This window comes from Myxocyprinus asiaticus, chromosome 12 (assembly GCF_019703515.2).
Source record: "Myxocyprinus asiaticus isolate MX2 ecotype Aquarium Trade chromosome 12, UBuf_Myxa_2, whole genome shotgun sequence".
NCBI lineage: Eukaryota > Metazoa > Chordata > Actinopteri > Cypriniformes > Catostomidae > Myxocyprinus > Myxocyprinus asiaticus.
Genome location: NC_059355.1, coordinates 34,716,451 through 34,737,802, shown reverse-complemented (window position 1 = coordinate 34,737,802; position 21,352 = coordinate 34,716,451). Strand labels below are relative to the sequence as shown.

Sequence of the window (21,352 nt, the reverse complement as noted above, 5' to 3'; positions counted from 1 at the left end):
ATAATAATCAACATTCTGAATCTCTGGCCTGAGTGGTAGGATATTTAACAGAATACAAACCAACCAACATGTCTCACTCCATGCGAGGGAAGATAACAGATCATCCAACTTTCAAAGTCTCCATCCGAGAGACAGTAGAAGATCGACCAAGTACCATGTCTCACTACAAGAGACTATTGCAACGGCAAGTTTAGGAATCCTATACCAGGGAGATAACTATAGCGACAAGGTTTAGCTCTGGTGAGCAAACCTTCTCTTCAAGTTTTGTGCATCTGCTTGTTCCAGATGATGAATCTTGATGTCGCTGTCACCGAACTCATCGATCGATCAAGGAGAATGTAAATATCACTACTAAACCTCTTTCCAGAGACAGATCAGTTTATGATTTTATAATGTTCTTTAGATTACATAACCAGTGTATCAAATGTCTAGCAAAAAACTGAGTTATTTGTTTAAATAGAAATAAGGTTTTCACCTTATTAATTAACAGAGAAACAGCTATTGATCTTTCCATAAGATTAAAGTTATACTTTGCCATTGCTACATCCAATTCAACCTCTTGCATCCTTCCATCCTATGCACATTATTTACCAATTCATTTATTTTATCTTGTAGCATATTAGTACCATTTTGTAGTTTTTGTTAGTTATTCTTGTTTATCTTTTTGTAAATAAAACTAATTTTATTACAACTGTGTGTTGCTTGTGTTGATGATACAGAAGATCTCTAATGGGCCAGGCCGAATTTTACGAATCCTTCAGATTAATCAGATGACTGACTCCTTTCAATTTACATATTTCTTTTACTATTAAGGTGAAACTCCTTAGCTGGTGCCCCAAGGATGGAGGAAGGGGCCATCTGATATTAATAATCACACACACATACACCTTAAGTGAAGTGTGTTCATAAATCACCACATATTTTCATGTCTTGTGTGAGGCCCAGTTCATTTCAGTTGGTGCCAGTGTGATTCTCACTACACAGCCTTGCCCAAGGTACAATCCCATCGCAACGGAAACAAACATACAAAGAGTCAGCAATCACCAAAAGGCAAAGAGGACCGCATCACAATAGAAGTTTCTGAATGGCTAGAAAGCATGTCAGTTTTTTAAAACTTAATAAAAATATATATATAAAAAAAAAAAAAAAAAAAAACAGCCAAAACAGCCAGATCATGAAGAGAGAGTAATCCCATCACACATCACAAGAAAAAGACATTTAAAAACATACAGCAATTCAAGACATTTACAACATAATGATAAAGTTTAAAAATCAACATTTTAATGTTTTAAGTGGTGCGCCACCAGTAGTTCAAGTAATCCAATATAACAATTCAAAGACAAATAGCAGCATCAGTACATGACATCTAGAATGCAATAACAAAGTTCAAAATCAACAGTTTAACATTTTAAATCATACGCCACAAGTAATTCAAGACATTCAAAACAACAGCAGATCCAATTTTTCTTTAATTTTTGCCATAAATTTCACCTCTGAATCTAAGATGTGCATTTAATTTATTGTCATTTATAAAGCATTTTTTAAACATATTTTGAAATTTTGATAATTTTAACATGATGGGATTTTTACAGAGAGGAAAAAACAACTAATACCACAAAACATAACTGAATTTTTTTAATTCATTGACAATACTTACTGAAGTTTTTCCACCTCAATTATGTACTGTAACTTCCTCGAGGAACCAATGGCTTTTGTTTAAGGTTTATTACAAAAGGCAAGCAGGTTGGAAAGTTATATTGAGGAAAACACTTTAAAATGATTACCAATTAAAATATTCTCAAGAGAACAAGTTCTAAATGAAACATTTTGTTTAGACAAAGGAAGATAAGCACTTGGAAACATTTTTAATAAATTGCTAGTTTTCATGTTAGAAGTTAGTGCATAGCACACAGGGACAAGGCAGACAATGTCTGCTCAAACCAATGGAGTGAATTTATTTAAAGTTCACCCCTATGTTTACTCAGTGATATTGTGATAAGACAATTGATATGATTTCTATCTTGAAAAGTTGCATATTTAATATTGTAAAAAAAAAATATGAAGATATACAGTACTATGCAAATGTTTAAAATGTTGTAAAATGATTGTGTGTGTATGTGTGTGTGTGTGTGTGTGTGTGTGATAATATATTACAGATAATATAAATAAATATGAATTATGAAAATTGTAAAAGTGATTAGGGGAACTTTTTTGTGATCAAGGATGATATCATACACATCTGGGATGGCATGAGGATGAGTAAATGATGAGAGAATGTTTTATTTTTGAGAAACAGTGCGCATTGTTCTATACTTTTTTTTTTTTTTGGCAGAGGCTATTTGTACTAAGTGCAAATAGCAATAGGTGCAACAAAAAGCATCTTCTTTGCACTTAGTGCAAATAGTGTTAGATTATATTTGCATCCCGCTGCAAATAGTGGCAGATTCTATTTTCACACCTAATTAAATACTAATATACAGTATACAGGCATCACTGCAACATGTTTATTAAGAGTCCCACAGACAACCTATACCAACCCTTACCCCTAAACCTAACCACAAAAGGAGATGTTAGGCGGAATGACAGCCTCAGTCACCATTCACTTTCTTAGTATGGAAAAAAAAAAAAGAAAATAGGCAATAAAAGTTAATTGTGACTGAGATCAATATTATGCCTAACATCTTTTACTGTATTTGATGGGAGAAAGTAAGTCTTATGGGTTTAAAACAACATGAGGGTGAGTAAACTGGTGAGTAAAACAGAACTTTCAGTTAACTAACTCATTGCACAGTGTATTATTCTAGGGGTACTTTTTGTCCTGTTGGATTAATTGTTCCAGCTTGTTTTATTTTCATCTCAAGTCTTTTTGAGTAAAAGGGTCTGCATTATGAATAAATATAAAAGCAATGATTGTTGTTCTATTATGAGCCTCTCATTAATCTCTCCAAGCAAAAATTATGTCACCCTGTTTCTGTGTCAATTTAAACCAAAACATTACCAGCAGCATCTGTCTTGCTGTAAAGCTAAATCTAGCTCTGTCAGAAAACCCCCTTCCCTTCAAATTCTGCAGTACACCATTTAAAACACATTATTATTCTCAACCTCTAGACCCAGGGACATTTCAGGAATATAATGCCTCATGTAAGAAGCTATTCTCTGCAACTATTGCCATATAAATCTGTGCATTGCCTTTGCATTCGTGTTGGTTGAACTGGAAATGTTATAGTGATTGCCTTGTTTGATGAAAAGTGAAAAGAATGCTAAAGTGGAAATTAAAATGTAACCAGCTGACACAAATGCTCAAAGAATCTATTGAGAAATTAGATTAGAGGATGTCTGTATTGAGACAGCACAACTCAAAATATCAGGAAATTAAATGCAAAGAAGTGCAATGTGTAACTGGAAACGGTGTCTACCAAACTTTTCAAAATTATACTGTAGTTTAGCATTGGTGGGAAATGATTTGAAATGACATAGCTAGCTCTTTCTGTTCCCTCTTAATTGGACAAAATGTGTCTTGTTTAAAGTTGTAGTTCAATGTGCCAACGCTTCTCTTGGCTGAAACATAAACATTAGATTCTACGAATGCGAGGCAGATGTCCTCATGACAGATGTGTTATCATGCCATATGTGCTACTGTCTAGTCTTGTCTAGCCCAGTGTACTTTCTGAGACTGAGGGGAACTGACTTACCTTTTAATATCCTCTATATGCAGCCAGTCCCCGCAGCTACACAAACACACACAACTACATGCACACGGAAAAAAAAATGCCATACACGAACATATAAACATCTCCATACACAGTAGACATGCAAGCTTTACAAGATTTGATTATTTTGAATTTGTATATCCCAATGCTTTCATTGTAAGAGGCAACATAATATAGGAATAAAATCAATTTCTAAATGTAATACAGTATATTATTTTTGGCAAACGATGACCCAGATTTATCTTTCAGCCACCCAGATTGCTCTAAATTCTTGGGCAGAGGTTTTAGATAAAGGATTATTTAAGGTAAGTTTGACACCTATATTGCTAAACTATTTGCTGATACTGGGCAAAGTCTTATAGAATTTTTTTTTTGCAGAGACTGTATACAATGTGATAGATTCACAAAACAATCTGTGCTGAAATGTGTCAGACAAAACATTATGACAAACCAGAAGGATATGCAGAGCAGTAGGTAATACACACAGTCAAAAATAGCACAAGGTTTCATAAGCTTTTATTTTATTAGGGCCAAGCACTGAAATTGCGGAGACCCTATTGTTCTTCTAAGGATTATTATTATTAGAGCCCAAGAACTGAAAGTGCAGAGACCCTATTGTTCTTCTAAGGATTATTATTATTATTATTAGGGCCCAAGCACTGAAAGTGCGGAGGTCATGTTGTACTTCTAAGGATTATTAGGGCCCAAGCACTGAAAGTGCAGAGACCCTATTGTTCTTCTAAGTATTATTATGTTCTTTTCAAATTTTCGGGGGCTTTTGGAGCACTTAACATGCTCGAAAACTCATGAAATTTGGTACCAAATGTGGGTGACATCAAGACTTTGACGATGCTAAATTGTGAACGGATTTTTGATATATCGAACAGTGTTGCCATGGTGACGCGATAACAAAAAAAATGGGAAACAGGAAGTGTCTCATATATTCTGCGTGCATCGTGTGATTTACATCAAAATTGAGCCATATGTTTGGCCTTGCAGGCTGATCACATTGATGTGGTTATTGTGGATCACGTCATAGTGCCACCAGCAGGCGGAAGGAAGTGTGGCACCTTTAGCAGACCTCTTATGTTTACCTGAATTATTATTTTTTTTTTTAATAATGTCAAGACAGTACAGATTTAAATTCTGAAGGGATTCTCGATATCTTAAATAGTGTTGCCATGGCAATGAAAAACATTTTTTTGAAAAAAAAGTGGAGGGGTCAGTTTCTTCTAAAGTCACCAAACTTTATACATATATTGTTCTCATCAAGCCAGACAACTTTCAAAATTACAGTCATTAGCTCCGCCCAACAGGAAGTCAGCCATTTTCGATTGAATATGCATTTTTTGGAAAATTGCAGACCCTGAACTTTTGAATACTCCTCCTAAGGGTTGCATGTGATTGTCACCAGATTTAGGCAACATTATGTCAAGACATTGAAGATGCTAAATTGCTTATTGGATTGGTGATATATTGAACAGTGTTGCCATGGCGAGGCAATAAATTAAGGGCAAAAATGGGAAACAGGAAGTGTCTCCTATCTTCTGTGTGTATTGTTTGATTTAGATCAAAATGTATTTGTATGTTTGGTCTTGGGGGCTGATCGCATGGATGTGGCTATTGTGCATCATGGTCATAGCGCCACCAACTGGCAGCAAGAAGTGTGGCACTTACAACAGACTTTGAAGTGATCCTTTACATTTATCCAAATCAATTAAAAATTGCTTAATGTCAGAACACTGTTGATGATTTTTTTAAAGGGATTCCAGAAATGTTATTGTTGCCATGACAACACATTAAATATTATTGTTCTCTTTGTATATTCTGGTACTTGTCTTGCTTAACCCTTGTATTCTTTTGTTTATGTTTTACTTTAAAGGTATTGGGGTCGATTTGACCCGACACACAAACAGTGTGATTGTACCAAAATGAGGATTTTTTTTAACAAATATTATATCACTTTCTTCAATTATTTAAAAACTCAACATTTTTGCTGTTTTTCTGCCTGATTTACCTCAAAATTACTAAACTATACATTTAATTTGCACATAAAATAAGAAATTTATGTTAAACATTATGTTCAATTCACTTCAGTGAATATCTATATTACTCAATTATATATATGGAGATTATTCCATGTGTTAGGGGCAGATTGCTGCCATCTCCTAGTAAGAAAAAAACCTTTTTATGTAAACTTAAGTGAAATTACAACATATAACCAGCAGGTGGCTGCAGAGGACCATTCATATGTCTGGTTGTTGAAAACAGATTTTTTTTTTTTTATGTTACCTTACCCCTTACCTAAGTAATGCTTTTGGATGTATATTTAATTGTATATTTATGTTTTAATAATATATTTATATATTTTTAGTAATGTATATTTAGTATATTCAGCATATATGGTTCTAAACAAGCTGGACAACTTTCATAATTATAGTCATTAGCTACTCCTAACAGGAAGTCAGCCATTTTGGATTTTCTGAAAATCGCAAGCTCTGCACTTTTAAATACTCCTCCTAGGGGATTTATGTGACTGGCACCAAATTTGTGCAATAATGCCAAGACATTGTAGATGCTAAATTGTAACTGATTTTTTTATATTTTGAATGGTGTCACCATGGTGAAGCAATAACTTTATGGTAAAAAAAAGGGAAACAGGAAGTGCCTTATATCTTCTGTGCATTGTGTGATTTTGATGAAAATTCAGCTGTATGTTTAGTAATGAGGGCTGATCACATTTATGTGGCTATTATGGGTCACGGTCTTAGCACCACCAACTGGCAGAAGGAAGTATGACACTTTTAACAGACTTTGAAATAGCCCTCTTGTGTTTACATTAATTGCTTCAAAATTCTTTAGAATAATGTCAAAACACTGCTGATGTAAAATTGTAAAAGGATATTTGATATCTTAAATAGTGTTGCCATGGCAACACATACATTTTTATTATTGCTTCCTATATTTAGGTGTTTTTGAGGCACTTGGCATGCTTAAAATTTCATGATATTTTTCACACAAATCAGAGTCATCGGCCATTAGGACTGGGCAAAATTTCACACATAGGCGTGTGGGGGGGGGCTCTGTAACACCCCCTTTAAAATGGGCATGTAATGGGGTCTCTGTAGCACCCCCATTTTCACATACAGTCACCAAACTTGGTACATATATTGTTCTCATCAAGCCGAACAACTTTCATTCTTACAGTCATTAGCTCACCCAACAGGAAGTCGGCCATTTTGGATTTTCTGAAAATCACAGGCTCTGAACTTTGAAATACTCCTCCTAGGCGATTCATGTGACTGGCACCAAATTTGTGCAACATCATACCAAGACATTTTAGATGCTAAATTATGAAAAGATTTTTGATATTTTGAATGGTGTTGCCAAGGCGAGGCAATACATTTATGGTGAAAAATGGGACAAGCCCCGTCTAGCCCTCTTGTGTTTACATGAATTGCTTCAAAATTCTTTAGAATAATGTCAAGACACTGCTGCTTTAAAAGGCATTAAATTAATGGTGATAAATTGGAAACAGGAAGTGTCTCATATCTTCTATATGCAATGTGTGATTTAGATCAAAATTGTTTAGTCTTGGGGGCTAATCACATGGATGTGACTATTTTGGGTCACGGTCATAGCACCACCACCTGGCAGCAGGAATTGTGGCTTTTACAACAGACTTTAAAATAATCCTCTTATATTTACCCAAATTTCTTCAAAATTGTTTAGAATAATGTCAAATGCCAAATGCATGTGTCCACCTTGCATTGTTTTCCAAAAGACACCGGGTGGAAATGGACCCATGGTGGTTGGGCCCGTCATTGCTGCTTGCAGCTATATTTCCTATTGTTATAACTTCTGGTGCTTAAGACTATATCCAGATGTCTCATTATCTCACGGGCCATATTTTTGATCATTCAATGTAAGCACAGCGTAGTTCTAGCGGGAAGACTAACAGCTGTACATCATCGCACCATTAGCTAGATAACTCCTAGCCAATCACATGTAAGCCATTGCTTTATAAGTCTGTTCAATCTATCACATTGCTGTTTCAGTGTGCTAACACGGCAACACCATTCTATAGCACTGTCTGACGTCAAGTCCAAGTCGCTCTCCGACTAGCTAACATCCAGCTATGGACACAGACTTATTCACTGCTCCTTACCTAATCCAGAATCAGCAGTCCTCGTGCAAACACACGTCTGCAAATTTCCAGATTCTCAGTGGGATCATGCCCTCTCGGAATCATAATAGACATGTTCTGACCTCTCCAGGCCACAGGAGAACCAGTGCACAGAACACCTCTTGAAGCCCGCCTTCCCTTCCCAATGACACTGTCTCTTCATCTCAACTTCTGCCCGCATCAAACCCATGGGGAGTAAACAATCAGCAAACCCGGATCTTCATCCATATCTCATTCACTTAGGAGATCTCTCCCAATTGAGCCACCGTATCCTCAATCGGAATGCACGACCCGGCGCGGAAGTAGCGCGCTCCTCGCCAAGTCTGTCAAAATCATCGGCTCAGGCAGCAGCTGATTTCCATCAGAAGTTCTTATCATATCCATCAAATGCATTCAGATTTAGTCATGGGTCTAGGCCTTCTGTTGCCTATGCTGTCTGTTCATCATAACACATTTGCATCAATATCAAAAAGCAATTTTTCATGTCAACAGCGCATTTGCTCTCATAGTAACGGCAGGCAACCACGCGTTCACAGCGTGATCACATGAGGGTAACTCCATCAAGGTTCACTCGCATGTCATTCACCTTGTTGCCTGCCCAAGTGTTCCCCATCGGGGAATTAAGATCATTATTCAGGCAAGTCATGATGTACAGTGCTCATTGTACAGGGTCCCATCACTCCATTCAGTAAGATATCCCTGTTTTGTTGGTCGCCTTCACCCTAAATCATGTAGCGGGCAGAGTTCATGATGTGGGCACTCTGAAGGGAGCATGGGATCACAGTTAAATGTAGCCTTCACTAAGGTCTTGTGAAAGGGTCCTTAGTGAAATAACTTATTTTGTTCGGTTCAACATTTCGAGCACTGTTCCCTACCTGAGTGCCTTCAAGGGCACATTAATGTCGCTTCGGAAAATGCAGTGTTTTCTTACTCTATACATACTTCCACGTTCTCATCGGAAGCACCACTGTTGTGGCGCATCTCATAAATCATTCACTTTCACCTTTGTTCGGACCATGTTTCAATCTATGGGGATCTTCAAGCATTAGGGCTTTATTAGTGTTCCAGTTTCAAAGCTCATGAGTTTAACAGTCATGTCAACCTAACTACATTACTTTTAATTTAAGAATCAACACATTTCAGTATGATGCCTTTCACTTTTAATGTGCGTGGTCAGGGACGCTACATTTAGTAGCAGGTAAGTAGGTTTGGCAATCATTGGATAAAACCTGTGCCGAATCGAGCTCATTAATTTCATCTTGCTACTGTTCATTTCTGTTCCTGCTGGTAAGTTATAGCTCCCTCCTAATGCTCCTGTTATTTCTTCAACTATGTTGCCAAATGCCTTATTGATTTTAAAGTTATCATTGTTTTCGTTTTTGCTCCACTCAATGTATGTATATATTTATAAAAAAAAAAAAAAAAAAATAGAAGGCAGATCAAAGATGCTTTCAAAATCATGCCCATTCACCCAGCCGACTGGCCCCTCTCTGTTGTCACATGGCAGTCAAATTTTACTTTGCTGTCCGACTCACTTTTGGGTGCAGAAGTAGCCCTCACATTTTAATTCTCTACCGGAAGGCCTATGCTGGATCCTTCTCAATCACTTTAAGCTCCCCTCCGTACTACACCTGCTCGACTATTTCCTGCTCATCGATCACCCCGCTACCAACACCCCTATTTTTGGAAGTTCTATCGAGCTTTTTCACAAGTTGGGTGTTCCCCTCTCAAGTGAAAACCACAGGCCCCACCACGTCCCTCGAATTTCTCGGCATCATGCTCGATTCTCTAAACATGCAAGCTTCCCTGCCTAAAGAAACTCGACAGGATCAGGTCTATTTGCACATCGTTCTCCGGTCAGTTTGGGTCTCAAAACGTGATCTCCTGTCCCTATCAGGCCACATCAATTTGCATCCTTCGTTTCCCGCCCCTCACACTAGCCCATTTTGTTGACAAACTCTCTCACATCATATCAATCAATGACAGCTGCCGCTCAGACCTCTTCTTCTTGTCACAGCTATTAAATCACTGGAATGGCATTTCCTTTTTTCACAAAAAAAACAAAACAAAACAAACAAAACAAAAAAAGTCTCCGGACGACATGTCCCTTTTCATGGATGCGGCTCCCTCCGTATGATTTGGGGAATATTTTCTAGGATCATGGTTCACAGGGAAATGGCCAGATGAATTTTTCAATATAGCTTCCTACACTCCCTCATCCGCTCTCTTTGAAATTTATCCCATCATCATGGCCAGCATTACATGGGGTACAAACAATGTTTTCACACAAACGCGTCGTAGTTTTGCGACAATTCGGAAGTCATCACTATAATCAATAAAGGCTGGTCCTCCTCAAGCCTCATGTCACTTATGAGACGTCTGACATGGCAGAGCATTTCCTGCAACTTCATTATCTCAGCCAGACACATTCCTGGGTTTTTCAACGTAATCGATGACTCCCTCTCTCGTTTCGCTTCCAGGAGTTCCACAGACTATGCCCCCCCCCCCCCCCACCCCCACCAGCAAAAATAAAAATTCCCTGCCTACCCCTCTCAGACCTCCTGCTGGATTAAGCCCCTCCTTACTACCCCATTTAATACTACTCCTCTCACTTCCTCCAACTCCACCTTGGCCCACTATACCTCCTTCGGCCAATCACACAGTACTCCTCTATTTTCCGTTCTGATCTTCCAGTGTGCATGTTCATTTCCTTTTGCTTTCACACTAGACATATAAAATTTCCTCCCCATTCATCACTCCATCCCTAGCCCCCATGTCACGCTACTGGTTCAGAAACCACCTCACCGCTACCCTAAATCATTGTGGTCTCTCCCCTCATGTCTTCTTGGGGCACTCTTTTCGCATCGGAGCAGCTACTACTGCCACTCTTCGAGGTAAACCGGAGTCCACTGTCAAGATGCTCGGCCGCTGGTCTTCCTCTTCCTACCTGAAATATAGTCGACCTAACCCAAATCATCAAACAAGCTCAACTCTCCACCATTCTCTTTTGGGGGTAGTATTCTACATTCTCTCTTTTGGGGTAGGCTCCTCGCCCCTGCCTCCTATCTCCTGCAGGATATGACAGTTCCGAGTACAACTTCTTCGGACCGCCAGACGGGGCTTACGCCAAAGAGAGACATTACATTTCTGTTTTATATTCAAATAAATGTCATCTTAAATTTCACTCAAGTGTGCGAGTCTTCCTGATAGAAATTATAATAATGAGAATGACAGAGTTGACAAGTTGAAGCTGTGACCACAGAGACTTATACATTGTTTGTTTAAAATATGAAAAATGTGAAATGTACCAGACCACGTGTCCTACTGTTGCATCCACCATGAGCAGGAAGTGGGAAAGGGGTACTCATACAGGACATTTTCTGATTTATTCAGGATTCAAAAAAAATTACGCAAAAATTACACGAGTTGACGCAAAGTGAGGAAACAACTTTGATAGGCAGTTTTTTTAATGGAAAAAATCATTTAAAGTTTTCTTAATGTATTGTTTGATATCTTACAGATACTTTTCATTTGATATTTATATTTATGAATTTGTTGCATTTTTAAACACTTTGTTTAGCCGTTTAAAATTGTGACCGCTTGCTGAGGACAGGTTCAGTTACATGTGCTTCCAAGTATAGAGCATGCATTTAAAAAAGTTCTAATTAAATTATTTTAAAATATAAGTAAAAAATGCCCTGAGTATACACATTTCCTTTAGATTTAAATTTTCCAGTATTTTTATTGTTATGAATTTTTGATTTTTAAAATAAAGATGACTTTTGTATGTAAGACATGTTTTGTCCCTTATCTCAAGAATCAGTGATAATTAAACAATAAAAAAATTGTACAGAAATACAAAATGAACTGAATATATAATTTTTCCGTAAAATGTAAGTTCTTAAAAATGTAAATAAAAAAATAAATAAAAAAAGTGCAAAGTAGAATATTCCTGATTTTAACAGCCACCACTTTTAATTAATCACTGCTGAAGACAATCGAGCTGAAACGCTGAGAAACAAAATCTAAAAAGGCACACAGAAATGACAAATTAGTCAATGGAGAAAGTTGTTTAAGCAAAGATAATAATGAAAACATTTTTTCTTTTTTTTCTTTTTTAAGTAAACTTTTTCCTGTCAGAACCTCTAACCAGTTTGAACATAATGAGAATATGATATAATGGAAATTCTAATGCCAGTATTAATAGATGGTCATGATTTCAGTATTGATTGTAATTTATGTAACATTTGTTATCTTACCAAAAACATTGGCTGTTTGTCTATTCCTCTTTCAAAGTTGTGTGGTGAGAACGGTAACTAAGAAATCTGATCATGAACAGAATACATTGAATTTACTTTCCATGCTTGACTGAGATGCTGGAAATAAAGAAATTTAATGCACAGATCACATCAATGTTTTACCAGATATGTTCCAACATTTGATTTTGTAACTGGTGATTTAAAAAATCCTGAAAGTCACTAAATCAGATTTTCAAGCAAAGGTTTGATATCACATACGGTTTTTACTGCAAAATGGTTGTCAATCCCAGAACATGATTACAGAGGTATACAGACAAGCAACCAACTGACCATCCTTTACATGAGTTCTTCAAGTGTACATAATGGGGGGGGGGGTTATGAATTACCATGAGGGCAAAATGAGTGATTAAGAAAGAATGGGCAAATATACTACTAAACACGATTATTCTCATATAAGCTCTACATGTGTAGTGCAATATGGTATGATCAGTGAAGTATCAAATACATTGACGTGATTTTATAATCTACAGTTTATTCATTCACACGTAATACTTAATTAGAGGTGGGTTTTTATTAGTCCTTATCCTTTATGGTTGTATTTTTGCATAGATTTAAGCGACATTTTGCCATTGATTTAATTTAAGGACTTGCACATTTAAATTCTTCATATAGCTTATAGTTTTCATAAGAAATGATGAATTAGGCTCTGTGCTGAAATGCTTGTATTAAAAAAATGGAATGAACGGCTGATTAAAACACAGGCTATCTAATGAATCACTGATTACATAAACTTTCTCATTGCAATCAGAAAGAACGGTTTTCTTGGCAAAAAGTGACTGAGCAAAGTCCTGAGAGAAACAAAAAATATGGTAAAACTCATAAACATAATACTTTCAATAAAGCCTGTATGTATTATTGAGCAATATTACATGCGCAAAAGTGCTGTTGTTTTGCTTATATTGACAATAAAACACATGCTAATGTGTGATCAATGTTTAATGTATTATAGTCTTTAAGGGTAAAGTAAGCCAGTAAGTAAGGTGACCATGTATTATAACTGTGGTCATTAATTTGAATGTAAATGTATTATAATGCATAAAGAATATCATTCTTATAAAATATATTGTATATACGATATACTGTATATACTGTATGTGTGTGTGTGTGTGTATATATATATATATATATATATATATATATATATATATATATATATATATATATATATATATATATATATATATATATTGTAGGCTTTATTGAAAGTATGACCCAAACATGTTTTGTGCAAATTGTAAACGTTTGGACAGTACAACCATAGAATAAACTTTGCAAATCCAAATAATAAGTTGTATCATCAAATATGTCATATCTTCTTTATAAAAGCTGTTTCCAAACAGGTCTGAAATTAGAGGAAACAGTGCTGACTAATTTTGTGACTTATAATAACTAATTAAATGTAGAGTGTGATGGCCTATTATTCAGGGATGCATATGAGCAGGTATCTAATATTTTAGATAATCTGAATGTGCTTTATGATGCAAATGATGTAAATTCATTTGATAAATTCGAAAATGCTAATGTTTCAACATTTATTTTTGGCCACAGAGGATCCCTTTCAGAAGATGCCTCACAAATGAATATACTGTATTTCAAACTGTTCATCCATAAACATACTGTTGTGGCTCTCATTAAAGAACATAAGCAGACCTCCACATTGTTTAAAAAAAGAAGAAGAAAAGAATCCTCTGGAATAGCTGCTTTTTTGGCAAATATAAACAGGCTTTCTAAACACCTCTCACTCTTTCCCACATCAGTAACATTCACACAAAGTAGAAGTAGCACCATGAAGCAGTGTGATACACTGACGAAAGCCTGTAAGAATACAGTAGATGATCAGATGTTCCCATGGTTTATCTTCTCTGTATCTGAATCTAAAGCTATATCTTTCAGGGCGGACCAGGTCTATGAAGACTAAGTCTTCATCAATCCATCCCAGAAGAATCGAGGTGTCATTCAAACCACACAAACACATCCACACTTATACGCAGACACACACAGTCTCTTTTTGTCCCTGGTTTGGAGGGCACGCTTAGGTGTTCCAGTGCAGTCCGATGTGAGTTGCGAGCAGGTAACACATGCCTATTGTGCAGGTCATCAGCATCATGGGGAAGCCCAACCTGTGAAAAGGAACACAGTGATAATTCTTATTCAAAGTCCTCAAATGAAAGTTCCAACCAAGTCTAAAACTGAACCTTGGAAAGTTTGTGAATCCTACTCTGTTACAAAGGGAAAATTCCATTGCTCTGTTCCAAGATCTAGTGAGCTGCCTACTGCCTACATAAGCAGCTGACTTCTAAGGCAGCATCATATCCATTGTGGAATCTCAAAACTGACCATGGACCAATTTACTCTACACAGGTAGTAACTTTATGTGCCACATCAATCGCATTTTGCACAGAAGACTCGACTCATAATTGATTTCAGTAGTTTCATGTTAGCATGTTGCTACACTAATACAAGCAAAAACACTCAAATAAAAATTACACTCTACACTCTAAAAATGACAAATTACACTCTAATAAATGTAAAAATACATACTGTAGCAGTCACAAAAATTGGTTAAATAACTTTTTAATTACACAACTATTTTTATCGGTCTTTTTCAGTGTTTAACAAAATATGTTTATTTATTATCCACATTTCTCTCGCCCCATCCACCATCTTGTGATTTTTATTTTTTTTTTCTTTCACTGAGCTTGTTGGAATAGATACATTCTGGGATTGCATTCTCCATGAAGAGAATTTGGACAAAACAAGGTATCTTAGAAGGCAGCATAATGGAGTTGCCTATTTTTCAGAACAGTTTTTGTGTCAGAAATGGACCCAAAAAGGAAAATTCTATCATTGTTTACTTACCATATTGTTCCAAATACGTATAACTTTATTTCTTGCACAAAACTTAAAAGAAGTTATCTAGGAGAATGTCAAAGCTGCTCCCTACCATACAATGAACATGAGTGGTGACTACCTGTTCCTGTTTCCCTTCCACTGTCATGCTATGGGGGGAAAAAGCAACTTGAACATTCCTTTTAAAGATCTCCTTTTGTGTTCTCTGTACGCAAGAAAGCCATACGGGTTTAATGACCCAAAGGTGAGTAAATGATAACAGAATTTAAATTTTTGGGTGAACTATCCCTGCTTCCACAGGCAGCTCACTAGGTTTTGGAACAGAGCAAATATATTGTTTTCTGGAATGAAAAATTAAATGCAATACTGGTGACTCATGAGTCACGCTGGTGTTTGCATTTTCTTTATGGCAGGCTGAGTACAATTATTCTTGTGTTCTGCTGAAAGTTCATCCCTCGACATCACCCAATCTCTCTCTCTCTGTTTCACCCCCAATCTTTCGTTGTTGCTCTGTCTATCAAATGACAATTCCGAGCAGTTCCACATTATTCCCCCTCTGCGGTGCGTTTGTTTATGTGTGTTTGTGTGTGCGGGATTCGATTCGGAACAGCAGGGGTCTCAGCGGTCTCCTGCTGAGGTGCATGGCTTACTATACCCGCTCCATCGAAGTGATATGACAGTGTGAATCTTTAAACATTAAGGCAGAGTCAAAAGCAAGGGACAATAGTATTAAAGTATGATCTCCAGGCATAAACAATGAAGTCAAAGGCTGGTGACACAATAGACTGATGATACCCGTCCCTTCCATTTAGTGTAAGCTGCTTTCCTCAGCCTCTGCAAAACCGTCAACTCTCAGAGACATGTGGACCGCCCTTTATACACTCGCTTGTAAAAACATCCATCTGGAGAGTGGAATTACCATTGTAATTACTACTGGACACTGGCCTAATCTCCACACTCTATCGGCATGCATCAGTGTCTTTCTGACCTATAGTTCAACATGCTGTATTTCATCTACTCATGAGGATTATACTGCATCCCACCACTCATCCAACCTCACACAGGGCTCTATTATTTCAGCGTTCTGACGGAATCGCGGAATCCAGTCATAAAAACGGAATTAACTATAGAATGCAGGAATGTCATGGAAATTTACATATTTGGGATTCAATTAATTGATAAATGATTCAAATAAAAATCTAGATATGTCCTAGTGTGATTATTAAAACACAAAAGGCTGAGATTCAATTAAACAAACAGCCTATATGGTTTTACTGAGCTGCGAGCTTCAAATGTAAGAGAACGTGAGAAGCCACTGCTTATACACTAACCGCATCATTAACAACATGTGCCTTCTGAGCAGAGCACTTTATTCATTGTGAAGCACAGCACATGCACACTTTATATTCATAATTAAATCATAGCCTTTTGCGGTTTAATTAGCACATTAGCCCACATAGCGAGTGGCTTTTCCAGAGGTGAGAAGTGAAGTAGTCAATAGCATCCGGTTCTCCGCCAAAATAAAAGCTTCATTTAACTAGAGGCCTGACATTGAAAAATGTGACAGAAATGTAATATTCAATGTAGTAGTAATAATAATGATAATAATATATCAATACAAATTACATCATATTTAAGCAATATCTCACAAGCAAGAGTTTAATTTTTGCTTTTATTAAAACTGTGATGATCTAATGTGCAGCACTGTACTGACAAAATAAATAAATAAAATAAAATTTAAAACAAACTGAAATTTTGGGTTTTGGATTGTGCTGTGAGGATCAGTATAGAAGCTCTTCATTTGATAAAAATAATGCAAAGGTATGTTAAAAAGTAACTGTTCTGTTTTCATTTGAATAAAAATTAATTTGATTAGACAGTTTTTTTTTAATGATAAAACGTAATTAAACTTTTAAACTCGGAATTCAGAGAAAATAAAATAGGAAACACGGAATTTGTGAAAAATCTAAATTAATTTTGAAAAATAAAACTAAACGGATTTCATAGGGCCGCTGTGGTGCTCCTGCACGAGACACTGAAAAAAAAACTGCGAGAGGCAGCACAATGATTAAAGACATCCATCTAGTGCATGTTTACAAAGAAAAACTATTTAAACAGCTGTGCAGATGCACGCAAAGATGTGTTCTATGATCTTGTCCTGTGACAGACGGGTTTGGCTCAACTATGCTCACATTCAGAGAAAACAGATTGAGACTTTTTTTTATAATCCACATTGGCTGGACAATGAAAAACTATTGAAGCCATTTTTCTCAGTGGGGCCTAAAAGAATGTATTCACAATGGTGTATGTGGATGGTTATATGTACGGTGATGCATGTTGTGTTGTGCATTTTGTACTTTTATGTACTGATGCTGCTGTTACTGATTTAAAGCCATGTTTTCATGTGTTTCTGTATCATGAGTTAAAGTCCAAGTAAAATTCCCTGTAAAAGGGACTTATATATATATATATATAATTTTTATTTTTTTATCATCACAACCATTGGCCCACCGTCTACTGAGCAGAGCAGAAAACAGTCCTCTCTCTCCATTCCACACAAACACACCAAACATCCACATGCAATTTTAATAAATTCTGTTCCGTGTACACCGATACTTCATGAAAGTATCTAGTCTGGTCTTGTTCCCTGCATAAAAAGTCCTGGGATACTGGAATGAATAAAGTGAGAGCTTCTGAGAGGATGGAGCACTTGTGAGGATGAAAGCCCTGGACATCCATTTAGGCCAAACGCCTACAGCAGCCCAGTGGATATTGACTGAGTGCATGGGTAAATATGGAGAATTTGGGGCAAAGAGAAATCAACAAGCTCAGAACAGCAAATGGCCACTGATTGAGAGAGAAAGAGAAGCAGGCAGATGCAGGGAAAACAAATGGATGATAAAAAGTGTGAAGGAACAAGTGAATGAGTCACTTAATCAAATTGGAGAATTATTATCAAGTTAATTACATTTTTTTATTTCTGCTCTGCTAACGAAAACAGTTCCAAACCTCTCCATTCTCCATGCTTGGAGAAATATGTGTATACTGAAGGTGAGCAAGCATTGTATGAGTTGTAGTATACTGTACTGTATTAGCATGATGGGTATTGTACTCTAGCTCTTGAGATCGTGTTAATACCTATCAGTGATGTCCAGAGCAGGACAACCTTTTTTTCAGCCCACTCAGAGATAAATGTTTTAAAAACTTGTGCTGGTAAACAAAAATAAATCAAAGTGCTTTAGTGGAATCCTGCTGTGCTCACATGTAAAAAAACAATTACGCAATCTACGCTTGAAGTACCATTTGTTTTCAGCATGGGGTAGTAAGCGAAACTCCAGTTGTTTAGGCAATCCGCAGCTGTACAATGTAAATCCTTGTCATTACAGGAAAAACAAGTTGTCTTAATTAAACATAATTTGAAAATTCAAATTTTGGGCTCATAACTGAAATATCTATATTCCTTGATCTTATTTACCTTAAAAATCTATAGACTTAGGATTTTAAGTGTTAATGGTTTAAACAATTATGTAAAACAATAAGGCTGTGGGGAATACCCAAAATTCCTTGCGTTTGAATTATTCAATTATATTTCCTTGGTCAAAGGGAAATTATTGGTACATTTAAATAGTTGTAAAGAATTAATAGGAGTTAATGCTCTTTTTTATATTGTTTATGTTGCTTTGTAATAAATAATTGTTTCGATAACGCCATTAGGGTGGTCAGTGTCCACTTTGGTCAAGTTGGACCCTGTTAACTCTATTTCAGTTCACCTTGTGCATGTGCAACTTAAGAACATATATGCAGTGGAGAATTAAGTTAAGTTAATGATTGACCTCGAACTGGTTTTAATATTTTTTATTTGAGCTGTTCTTTTGTATGATCTAGAATCTATATTCAGCTAAAATAATTAAGTAGAAATGACAATATTTAAATAGCAAGTCTGAGTTAAAGGGATAGTTCACCCAAAAATGAAAATGATCTCATTATTTACTCACCCTCATGATGTGTATGACTTTCGTTCTTCACTAGAACACATTTAAAAAAAAAAATAATAAAATAAAAAAAAAAAAACATTTAAGTAGGTCCTTAAAATGCAAGTGAATGGTGATTTCTCTTTTGAAGGTCCAAAAATCACAGACAGTCAGCATAAACGTCATCGATACAACTCCAGTGGTTAAATTAATGTCTTCTAAAGCAATACGATCGCTTTTGGTGTGAAAACAGATTCATATTTAAGTTCTTTTTAACTATAATCCAGTGCTTCAGGAGAGGTTGGAGTCCAAGCGGTCTCTTGTCTGACGTGTTCGCAATTTTAATGATACCGAGGTAATCTCACATTCTCCACTCGGTTGAGACATCCAGGATAAGCACACAAACACACCATTGTGAGTAAAGAAACAGATAATAACAGATCTAAACCAAAATTAACCAAGCTACTGTACATCATTCCTCCTTCTCACTTGTAAACAGTGCTGCTCCTCCAGCTGTGATACCTATGCGATTACATCAAATGTGCATACAGCTGCCGACTGGAAGCATGATTTAGAGTTTAAAAAAGTACTTAAATATTTATCTTTTTCACACCAAAAGTGATCGTATCACTTAAGAAGACATTAATTTAACAGCTGGTGTGTTGTATGGATGAAGTTTATGCTGACTGTGATTTTGGACCTTCAAAAGAGAAATCGCCATCCACTTGCATTTTAAGGACCTACTGAGCTGAGAAATTTTCCTATTTTTCTTCAAATCTGTTCTGGTGAAGAAAGAAAGTCATACACACCTGGGATATCATAAGGGTGAGTAAATAATGAGAGAATTTTTGGGTGAACTATCCCTTTAAGTCTACTTGCATCTAGTATCTATAACTTAAAATGTTTAGTTAACTCTATATAAATACCAAGTTAAGAAAACTTAATTGCATAAGTACTAAATTTAATTGAGGGAACAAGTTCAGTCAATCAATTGAGTAATATCAACGCGTTCTTGTGCTCAAACACAGCTTGGTGGAGTTCAATTCCGAATTGCAATTCCAACAGCAAAATATAGCACCTCCAAGCATAGCAGCACTTCCACTCTGGGGTGCCTTTCTTAAAAGTAACGCAAAAATTTACATGCTTTTATCCATAAAAAGTAATGGTAAAACATAATGTCATTTTTTTATAAAAATAAATTTAACATGATAACATTTTACTTAAAAAGTATCATTCTCCAACACTGACTGTTTGATCACCGAAATCTAGACAGGAAATCAAACAGAACTGAAGACAATCCCACGTACAACCTGAAGGTCATTCAGCATGTTCTCCACTTCATCTCTTTCTCTAAAATTAGATTATATATAAAGACTGATTATTTAAGTCTATGACGAAGATCACAGCTGGTCCAGTGTACAGACCAGGTGTTTAGTATCCGGAAGGCAGATGCAGAGGCTAAATGCTGGATTGCAGGGAAAACAGGTGCGCATTATCTGTACAGTTTTTTGTTTTTTTTTGTGACATACATTAAAGCAGGTGTGGATACCTCGGGTGTGAGGGCAGGTCAGGCAAGCTAATGCATATTGTGAGTGATGTGAATGATGCCAGGTGTCTGATTCATAGGTAATGAAGTGGACAAATCGATGTGCACTGAAACACTGAGTATCAAGGGCATGAGATGAAGAATCTGAAAAGCGGCTCCACGTGCAGTTTGTTAAAATCAGGCTGGATAAATGGTGCACTAACGGTAGTCAGTACTGCATAAGCCATTCTAAAGGAATATTCCTGATTTAATGCAAGTTAAGCTCAATTGACAGCATTTGTGGCATAATGCTAATTACCACAAAGAAACATTTTGAACCGTCCCACATTTTCTTTAAAAAAAGGTTACAGTGAGGCACTTAAAATGGAAATGAATGAGGCAAATATTTTGAGGGTTTTAAGGCAGAAATCTGACGCTTAAAAATTTATAAAAGCAGTTAATTTTTTTGTTAAAACAGAATTCTTCTGTTGTGTATTATTTGAGTTGTAGAGTTGTTGAAATTTTCATTTTTATGGTTGTTTTAGGGTATATGGTGTTACGTCGTTATGGCAACAAAATAAAAAATTGGATAGAACTTTACAGAAAAAGGTTAGTAAGCAATAATTTCACACTAAAATCATGTTAACACGGCTGTACTTTTGAAACATTTAGTATTTAAACATTCACGGATTGGTCCCATTCACTTCCATTTTAAGTGTCTTAGTGTAGGTCAGATTTTTTTTCTAAATACATTTTTTTGGTAATTATAATAAACTTTATTTGAATAAATT

The 21,352-nt window shown here is 36.2% G+C and overlaps 1 protein-coding gene across 1 annotated transcript in view; it reads right to left on the bottom strand.

Moving 5' to 3' along the window:
- Nucleotides 1-13,733: 13,733 nt before the first annotated feature.
- oca2 (oculocutaneous albinism II) overlaps nucleotides 13,734-21,352 on the bottom strand; it is a 128,089-nt gene continuing 120,470 nt past the window's right edge. The window contains exon 24 of the mRNA XM_051712745.1: nucleotides 13,734-14,335. Coding sequence (XP_051568705.1) covers nucleotides 14,248-14,335 — 88 coding nt within the window. The 3' untranslated portion in view covers nucleotides 13,734-14,247. The remainder of the gene's footprint in view (nucleotides 14,336-21,352) is intronic.